The sequence below is a fragment of the Phaethon lepturus genome, unplaced genomic scaffold (genome assembly GCF_000687285.1).
Source record: "Phaethon lepturus isolate BGI_N335 unplaced genomic scaffold, ASM68728v1 scaffold16182, whole genome shotgun sequence".
NCBI lineage: Eukaryota > Metazoa > Chordata > Aves > Phaethontiformes > Phaethontidae > Phaethon > Phaethon lepturus.
The window spans coordinates 1-9494 of NW_010522746.1; the positions used below are offsets into that span (position 1 = coordinate 1).

General features: G+C 36.1%; 1 protein-coding gene across 1 annotated transcript; it reads left to right on the forward strand.

The window, feature by feature from the left end:
- Window positions 1-347: 347 nt before the first annotated feature.
- Window positions 348-7368, forward strand: RAD51AP1 (RAD51 associated protein 1). Its single transcript, XM_010281914.1, has 8 exons — window positions 348-441; window positions 1764-1905; window positions 2705-2814; window positions 3145-3219; window positions 3874-4026; window positions 5167-5322; window positions 6218-6364; window positions 7241-7368. Exons 1-8 carry the CDS (start codon window positions 348-350, stop codon window positions 7366-7368), a joined length of 1005 nt encoding a protein of 334 aa, XP_010280216.1.
- The last annotated feature ends 2126 nt before the right edge of the window (window positions 7369-9494 follow it).

Below are 9494 nucleotides of genomic sequence, written 5' to 3' on the forward strand. Positions count from 1 at the left end.
CCCGGTAGATAACGCCTGCACCGGCGGCAGTGCCGCGTAGGAGACGGCCCAGGAGGTGCGCGGGAAGCGCTTTTCAAGCGCTTCACCTCCACAGGTGACCGAGGAGGAGAGAGGGTGTCGGCTGCACAGTGCCAGCTCTGAGGCGGTGTGGACGTAAGGAGCATACAGTGCTCCCGCAAGGAGAACAACAAAAAGTACTGCTGTTCTGACGTCTCAGAAAAATCCAGGAGCTATTCCGAATGACCGTATTGTGTACAACGGCGCTGGTTATACGCACATTTGAACATACATTGCTTTTTTTCTTGTAAAACATGACTTGCACAAAAATCGGGTGTTGGCAAGTCAAGATGCTCAATCTGGAGGGATTAATAGTGTATGTTTTCTGCCACAGGAACAAGAAAATTGTTGATTATTCTCAGTTTGGGGATTTGGAAGATGATGGTAAGCAGCGTGTTCTTGTACATAACAAAAATGCCAAACACTAATGCAACCACCCAAAATACAATTCTTAATGAATTAGTTCATTGAGAAGGCCGTTACTGTTTTCACTGGAAGTAATCTGGGAACAATGTTAAATATCCTAATATTCAACAAGAGTATGATGGCTGTAAACCAGAGTATAACAAGAAAATATTGTGTCTTGTTGCGGGAAAATCTGTTTCTCTCCCTGCCTCAGTTTTCAGTGGTAATTGGTTGCTCCGTGTCCTCCTGATGTAAATCAGAATAGAAGGCAGTTGTGAATCATCTGTACGTAGATCTAACCGTTTCTCCTGCGGCTCTGTATCTTGATAGGTTTTGAGTAAGGTCATAGCAGTCAAATTTTGAGTTCCATTGATAACAAAAATAGATTGCGGGCTATTTGTTTTCACGACAGCCCTCCTTTACTTCTAAGCCCTAATGGGTGTTAATGCATTTTTCTTACAGAATTTGATTGCTTTCATATATTTTTTTCCCTACCCCCATGCTGTTTGCAGGATCCAGGGAACACTTTGAATTGGTGGGAAGGGGAGGGCAAAAGTAAGTAGTGCTGAAGGTCTAGTGTGAATCATATGCATTAATGCAGATTCTTAGTTTAAATGTAGTGCATGGCTTTTCTTGGTTTATAAGTGACCTCTTGTACTATTAGAGAAGCGTGAGTTCGCAGAAACATTAGTGAACTTTTCTAAGGTTCTCCATCATTTACAGAATGTTGAAGATTTTTTTTTTCCTTATTTTGCACTGTGATATGCAGTGTCGTCAGTTGGAAGGAAGGCAGTTTTCATGCTTTCTAATTGTCATTGAAAATTGGAGAAATGTATTGTATTTAGTAAGAGGCAATATGAAAATGGTAGAAAAAGCGGAGCAGCTCACATTTTTTAAGAAGGGAAACAATTCTCAAAGCACCAAGAACTCTAAAACTGTTTAATAACAATGATTATGTATATGTAATTGATTGCTGTTCACTTTATCAAAAGGTGTATTTCTAGTTATTGAAAATCTGGTAACACATTGGCCATTGAAACTTTATGGCTGTATTGGTAATAAAAATAGAAATAATTACTTCTTGAATAAAAGTATACGCAAAAAAGATCTTGTTAAATTTTCATTTAAAATACATTTAAGAATAGTGTAGTTATTGTGTTCTTTAAAAATAGAATTAATTTCAAAAAAGGTCGTCTTTGGTATATTTTCAGTGTGTGATGAATTTAAGTTGAATTACTTCATTTGGTCATATGGAAGAATATAGGAAAGCTCATTAAAGCTTGTTGCTGTTTCCTAAACAGATGAAGACTTTGCATGTCTAGCTGCACCGTCAAGTAAAAAATCCAGAACACAGCTCAAGGAACTAAAGAAGGAGAGAAAAGAGAAGCAAAAACAAACACACAAAGAATTGACTCCATCACAAAAGCAGACACCTAGTAAAAGGTGAGAAATGTTGAAATGTGGTCAACTCTGTGTAAATCTGGATTGCAATAATGGTATTTGGTTTTTTCCTTTTTTTTCCCCGGAGTTTTAAGCAGCTGAGAATAAACTAACGTACCAGTGTGATAAAGTTTTTCAGCTTTACTTTTTTATTTTTACTTTTTTATAGTTGCAAGTCAGAGGTAATGTAATTATGCATAGAGTCTTGCCTGAGTTCAGTAATGAGCTGTGTGTAGTTTGTTACAGCTCTAAAAAACTCCAGCAAGCAACCTGCATAGGTGCAGAAACAGGTTTGCATTCTCTGAGCTTCTCTTAGTATCTCTACAGTGCAAAATAACTGTAACAATTCTGAGTTACTTAAGGACTCCTAAAATGGAGAAATATAGAGACAAGTTTAACTCCTTGAAAGCTTGATAGAAAATACAAAGTCAGTGTCAATGAAAAAACAAATCTGATTATTTTGGTGGTAAAGTTGTGTATGAATATTACATTTCAGGGTGGTATTTCAAACAACTGTAATCCCTTTTTTCTGTGATAATACCAGTTATTAGTTTACATATATACACACACAATGTTTTGCTGTCATAATACTTTTAAATATAGTGTGCTTTAAATATTAGTGTGTACTTTGTCTAAATCTTTTCAGGAGGTGGTATTCATAATACGATACGCTATAAGAATGTATTGAAATATTAATCTCTTTACAAGTATTTGAATTTTAAAAAGTTCAGTGAGTCAGAAATAGATCTGTAATGCTCATGTCATTGTTATGTCATTTAGCATGTTTGGTTTTTTTTTCCAGGATATCCTTGGATGACAAACTTTATCAAAGAGATTTGGAAGTTGCCTTAGCCTTATCCATCAAAGAAAAATCTGCAAATATCGTTGAGGTGCAAAATCCAGAAGAACAAGGTTACTTTACAGTTCAATGCAACATACTTTACATGTAGTGATTTCAGACATTACTATTTTGCAGTGAAATAGGTTGAAAGTCATGTTTTATTTCAAGGTGTCATGATATGGAAATGAGAATTTCTAGGTAGTGCCTGTCTTCCTATGTTCTTGTTTTTTTCTGTGAGAAAAATAACTCTTCTATAAGATCTTCCAAACACATAGTTTGATTAGAGACAGATAAAAATCTTAGATATTTTAATTTCTCATCTTGACTTTTTATAATGTGGGTTTTGTATACTAATATTTTATATTTTTGTTTGTTTGTTTGTTTTCTGGATCCTAAAATAGGTAAGAATATTGAGTCAGAAGATGTACACAGGAGACCCCTTTTTTCCAACTGCAGTGTAGACAGTGAACTTTTAGGTAAGTCGTTCTCATACTCTGTCTTTTCAGAAATACCATTTCAAGATACACTTAAGTAGTTTATCTCTTCTTTGTTTCCATTGGTTTCTGTTTTTCACTTACGTGGAAAAAAGAGTTTATCTCTATTTATCTTAAATAGAGACTGAAGGATGCATTCATTTTTTCATTAAAAATTTGCTCCCAGTCTTAAAATTGGAAAACCTGTGATTGCTGAAGGAGATTGTTACAGGTCACTAGAAATTAGTTGGAAAAAGTGACAGACGTGATGTTTTTAGAGGCTGAGTTTATTACTTCTTCGAGAAGCTACTCTCCACTCCTTAATGTGTCCATGATGCCTAAGCATCAAATAAATGTGACCAAAACACTTGCTATGCCGTTGGAAAGTTTTTAATTTTTCCAGTTTTATTTTTGGTCTTCTGTTCTTTTATTAGCTTGATTACAGATAAATATTGATAAATTTCATAACCAGAAAGTATAGCTTGGTCAGTTAAAAGAGTAAAATGAGAATCACATGAAAACAAGTGCTGATGATACGCTTCTGGATAGTACACTTCAAAATCACAAAAATGAATTCCGGGGACTCAAATACCTGCTCCTTTTTGAGAATAGATTTACTGTGAATTTTTATTAATTAGACAACCTTCTCTTTGCTAGGTCTCAATCAGGTTATGGATGATGATGTACCTAGGGGTGACTCTAGGCAAAGGACAGCAGCATCCAAAGTTCCAGCACGTCAGAAGAATTTACTGACCATTGACAGTGATGATGGAGAGCATGCTACTGACTCTGAGCCAGAGTCTGTACCCAGTAAGCTCTTCTCTATAAAAATCCCCTCCTTAGATGTGCTTTGAATGTGATGCCTTATATTTAGTTCATATTTTCAGTGAAATCCATACTGCTTCTATTGTATCTTCCCCCCGTGCCTTACCGAAGCATTATGTTTTAATACTAGTGGCATCTCAGTTTGCACTTTGACAGTAAATCTAAACATTGGAGCTTATTCATACACATTCCCCAAACTAGTAAAATGATACTGCTTCTCTGCATTTGCTGCAGTATGTCAGAACAAATTTCTTCTACTCTCTTTGTCCAGGAAAATTTCATCTCTTTAAAGAGCGTCTGTTCATTTTTCTAGCTGTCATCTGGGGTTTATGTCAAAACAGTGACTCGAGAATAGTGTCAGACGTTAGTGCTTTCAGTATTGGCTTTGTTTAAGCTTATTTAGAAGAATAAGTAGCCTCCCTTCTTTCTTCCAATTCTCAACTCTTGGAAAACCGTGCCTCACCTAATGAGGTCTGTCTAGCCTCATTGCTTCTGGTAGAAGCCTAGTATTGAAGTACCTGCAGAGTATGGTAGACATCTCTCTCTCATTCCCCAGTGGTTAACATGTCTGTATCCATTCTTTTATTCCTTACTGCAAAGTTTATTGGAAAATATTTTTAGAATTGTCTGAAATAAAATATCAGGGGAATAATCCAGATATTTCTGTCGATAGAGAACTGTTTTTAAGATTTGCTAATGTCTGGGGTTTTTTTTAGTAATAAATCTGTAAAATCTTTCTTAACAGCTGAAATTACACATAGAGTTTTTCTACTTTAAATAGTGATGGGTGAGAATATGTAAAAATCAGAAGCCCTGCCAAATAATTTTAACTCTTTCATCTTGCACACATGGAATATTGGTAATTCTGCTGTTAAAATCATTATTGTATGCAGTTTATACCAGGGCGTTCCATTATTGAAGTACAGAGCAAGAATTCTGTAAATACAGAACGTTTTATGGAGGCTATTTCTTTCTCAAGATCCTCATATAAATATGTGCACATTTGTTTTACTGTATCCTTAAAATACTCTGGGTTCTTTATGTCCAGGATGTGATTAGAAGGCCCTGGAGTAAGAGTAAATTGTATTTGCCGTAAAGAGATGACATCCATTTTCCTTGCTGTAGGTGAGGACTCAGAAGACGACTCAGATTATAGTGAAGGTGATGATGAAGGCTTTGCTATGGAAAAGAAGAAAGCCAAAGGAAATAGAAAGAAAACCAAACAAAAGATGCCAGCTGAAAGACAGAAGACAAGTCCCAAATCCAAGATTAATACTATAGGTATGTTTGTCCTGTGAATTTGAAATATTTTTATCTTTATTATAAAAGCTCCTTTTATTTTCACGGAAGGGATAGGTAAATTTGACTGACAAACTGACTGTGCAGGGTTATGATGAAAATGACTACGTGCAGAGTAAAGGGAGGAGACTAGGAAAAAAATCCTGAAAGAAAAAAAACCACTTTATAGTAAACTAACACTCCTTACAATAAAAGAAGACAAAAGCGAATAGACAGTTAATTTATTTTTATATAACTACATCTAGCTTTTAAGAAAAGGTTAAATAACAATGAGTTATCTGAGGATTTTTTTTTTTAATTATAATCTCAGAGCCTCCTCTTGCAGTTGCATTCATGAATTTTTAATTCAAGGATAGCTAAACAATGCTAGTTCTACTAACCACTTGGCAAAACACATTAAATGTGCATGCCCTTCAGAGTTAATTGTTCACTGTGTTGCTAACACAATTGACTTTTAAATATCTTAAGAAAATTCTTATCATGGTGTTAATCTTGTGTTTGACTTGGTAATGTGTTTTAATTTCAGGCCTGAGTTTACAACATGTAATTTAGTTTAAATTCGTTTTAATTATAACAAGGAACGGTTTGCTTCGTGTAGCTGACAGAAGCATCTTCTTTCTTAGAAATTTGGTATCTGGCAGGTCTTCAAGAAGAAATTGTTACACTGCTTATTTCCAAACCGGGATTGAAATTCCAGCGTATAACAGGACTGACTGTATAAATACATACTGTTAAAGATGTGACAATCTAGTAACATACTTGTTATTTCACTCAATGTAGAGAGTTCATGCTGTACAATGATCTATCACTTTATGCAGTGTGATGATTTCTCTGCTAAAGAGTACCTTTCTAAGGTTGCTTTTATTTTCCAACTAAGTATCACCTGTAGTTTCTCCTTCACGGATAACAGAACAAAAATCTGAACCAACACAAAAGATGATGCCCAGTTCTTCAGAAACAGTTGGGAGGCCTCTACATACATCAAGTCCTGTAACAGACAAGAAGCCTAAATGGATACCACCAGGTACCTGTAAGATTGTGACTGTAAACATTACACATTAGTTGACTTAAGCTTTAAGCAATCTCTCCTAAAAGCAAGCAAACAAATAAACAGTATTTCAGAAAAATTACTGCCCTTTTATAAGGAAAGTTATTCTTTTGAACTTAGATTGAAAAAGAAAAAACTATCTCTGTGCTTCTTTTCCTCTTACAGCATTATCCTTAACTCCTTTACATGGGGAGGTTAAATAGATTTTTCCAGAGTGTGGATCAAATCTTCATCAAGAGATTGTCTTGTGGCCATTTCTCTCTTATTGACAGCTTGCTTTATCTCTGGTAAAATGCTGCATCTTTATGTACTCTAAACAAACAATATTAGAAAAATGTTGGGAGTGTTTTAACTGCTCTAGTAAAAAGCAAATGCTTAGAAGCTTTATTTTGTTAAGATGTTTGAGCATGCTGCTGCTGACTCCTGCCGCTTTGATTTTTCTTCATGTTTACTCTTCTTTTCTGTACGCATTTCTTTTTGTTTGTCTCCTTTCTCTCAAGCCTTCCTTTCCAACTTGGAATTGTGCTCAATTGTGTGATTCTCTGTGGAGCACCTGAAAATGCACAGCACACTGGGAACAGTTTTTCTGTGCTTGTCCAGTGTTGTTCCACTGTGTTGCTGGTTACTTAAAAATGTGCAGCATACCTGCTGCATTGGCTTCCAGATTGATTCCCTGTGAGTATGCTGATTTTCACGTGCTTCTGTGGTATATTGTTCAGACTTTTTTACAATGTCTTTGGAATATTTTTTTTGTTCTACTGTGGAAACTATAAAAAGACAGCAGTTACATGATTCTTTTCTTTTTTCCTCTAAACTTCCAATACCTTCTTTTTGTTTTAAAATTGTTTTCAGCTGCATCAGGAAGCAGTAATAACTCCATGAAATACGTTTCGGTTAAGTCACCTACTCAGTGTCTTAGACTCGGCCTCTCCAGACTAGCAAGAGTCAAACCACTGCATCCCAGTGCTACCAGCAGTTAAGTAGTCAGTGACAAGGTGCCACGTGAAGGAAAAGACTTTGGAAAGTGTTTTGCTAATAAACAGAGGGTGGGCAGCAAAAGCTTCATGGCATCATCCGTTTTGGAGGACTTTTTTCTGTACATGTCTAATACTATAATGAGTTTTATTCTGCAAAATGCTAGGCATCCTTGTGTGCTACTGAATAATATTATTTTATCAAGGTGACATCTGCGTCATACTCAGAGGTGTGGATTTGTGATAATTTTAATTCTCTGATATCTAAACTCTTGGCATTAAAATAGTCTAGACAGCACTATGGCAGTTATAGAATTTGATATCTGAAATGGATTCTTAACACAAGTGAAAGTCACAGTTTAAGAAGTATTTCTTGGAAGAGTGAAGTTATTACTTTCCACCCCATTCTTGGAAAGTTTGTCACCACTCTCTTAAAATCTGTTAATGTTTGCATACCTTATATGTGGGTTTTAATGAATTTTTATGTATTATAGATATAAATGGTTTTTTAAATGTTGTATTTTTTAAAAAACAAAAATAAAATACTTTTTATAGTCTAAATAATTATAGTAATTGACTTTGTTAGTTTTGAAAATCAATTCTAAATTTTGGCTACAGTCCTGCAAATATTTTCGCAAGTGCATACTCTTATTGGAAGTCAACAGCATTAGTCAGGCTCAGACAGTAAGGATTTTGCTTTGAACTTCTTGGTCTTCGTTGAAAACCATGATATCATACATAGTCAGGGGACTTTGGAAAACATTTGAAGTGACAGTTACTGAGTAATGTGCCTGAGTTTTCAAACTTACTAGTCCACAATGTAAATAATTTTCTTTCTGAGTATGTAGTCTTATGTGAGATGACACAGCAGATGCATTTGTCCCTGGGTTACTTAAGGGATCTGGTCATGACTGAGTGAATTGCATTAAAAAGGAACATACAGCCCTATTCAGAGTAATTACACAGACAAAAGCATGGTGCTGCTGAAAGTAAAACTGTGGTATGACAAATTGCTTTTTAATTGTATAGTACTTACATTATTAAACAAGATACTAATAAATACATATTTATTAAAACCAGTATGCATATTGCCTTATGGAAGGAATGAGATGAAATCTGTGAATGAAAATCTGTTTCTGAGAAACAAGGAAACCTGGGCATTGTGACATAGAATCTTGCATCATCCGCATTTTGGATGCCTGACTTCTGCCACGGAATCTCATAGCCCTGAGTGAAGTGTGATCCAGTGCTGGGCGAAGTGAGTTGAGGAGGGAAGGCACATGCCTGCTGTCTCTAGTGCTTGTCCGACTCATTCGTGAGTTGACTTAGCTCGCTAAAATGGCACAACAAAAAATAGAAGTTTGCAGCAGGTTGACATCAGATGAGCTTGAAACTGCTTCTAGACAAGGGTGAAGCAGGAGTACCCACAGGAGGAAAGGTAGGTATCCAAAAGTAATGCTTGCGACAACTAGTATGCAGTATGTATGTTGTGTTATTCCTTTCTTGATTCCTTTTCTTTGTGCTTGCTCACGCAGCCCCTTTCTGGGGTGTACGTGAGCACATGGCTGCAGCAGAGTGGGAAGCACGGAGAGCCGTGGGCCCCAGGGTGGTTTGTTGCAGCATCCCTATCCATTGCCCCTCGTTCACACTTCAGTCCTTTTCTTTCCAATGGGAGCGGTCACGCAAAGAGCAGCTCTGTGGTCCCTCACTGCATGGCAGTCACCAAGTCTCTTTCTGCTGAAGCTAAACTATCATGAATTGTTTTGCTTTTATGTTTTTTTCAGGGATAAATAAGATTTTGTGTCATTGCACATTTTCTTGCTACAGGGAAATTTATGTAACAAAGCAAAGTATTTTCTCAACGTGGTGCTTCAGGAAAATATTTTTACAGCTGGAAGATTTAGTAACCTTTTTACCTCACTTTTCATCTCCCCCCCCCTCCTCCATGAAACATACATTTGAGATTTGTGTTCCTCTGGTTTCAATCTTGTAATCTTTCAAAAATTATGTAATTTTAAGTCTGTCACCTGTCCTTGAGCCTCTCCTTGAGTTTGTATGGGTTTCCAGTTCATGAGGATTTTCCAGTATTTCTCTAGGGTTTTTTTCTGAGTGAATTTCCACATAGGCGATTA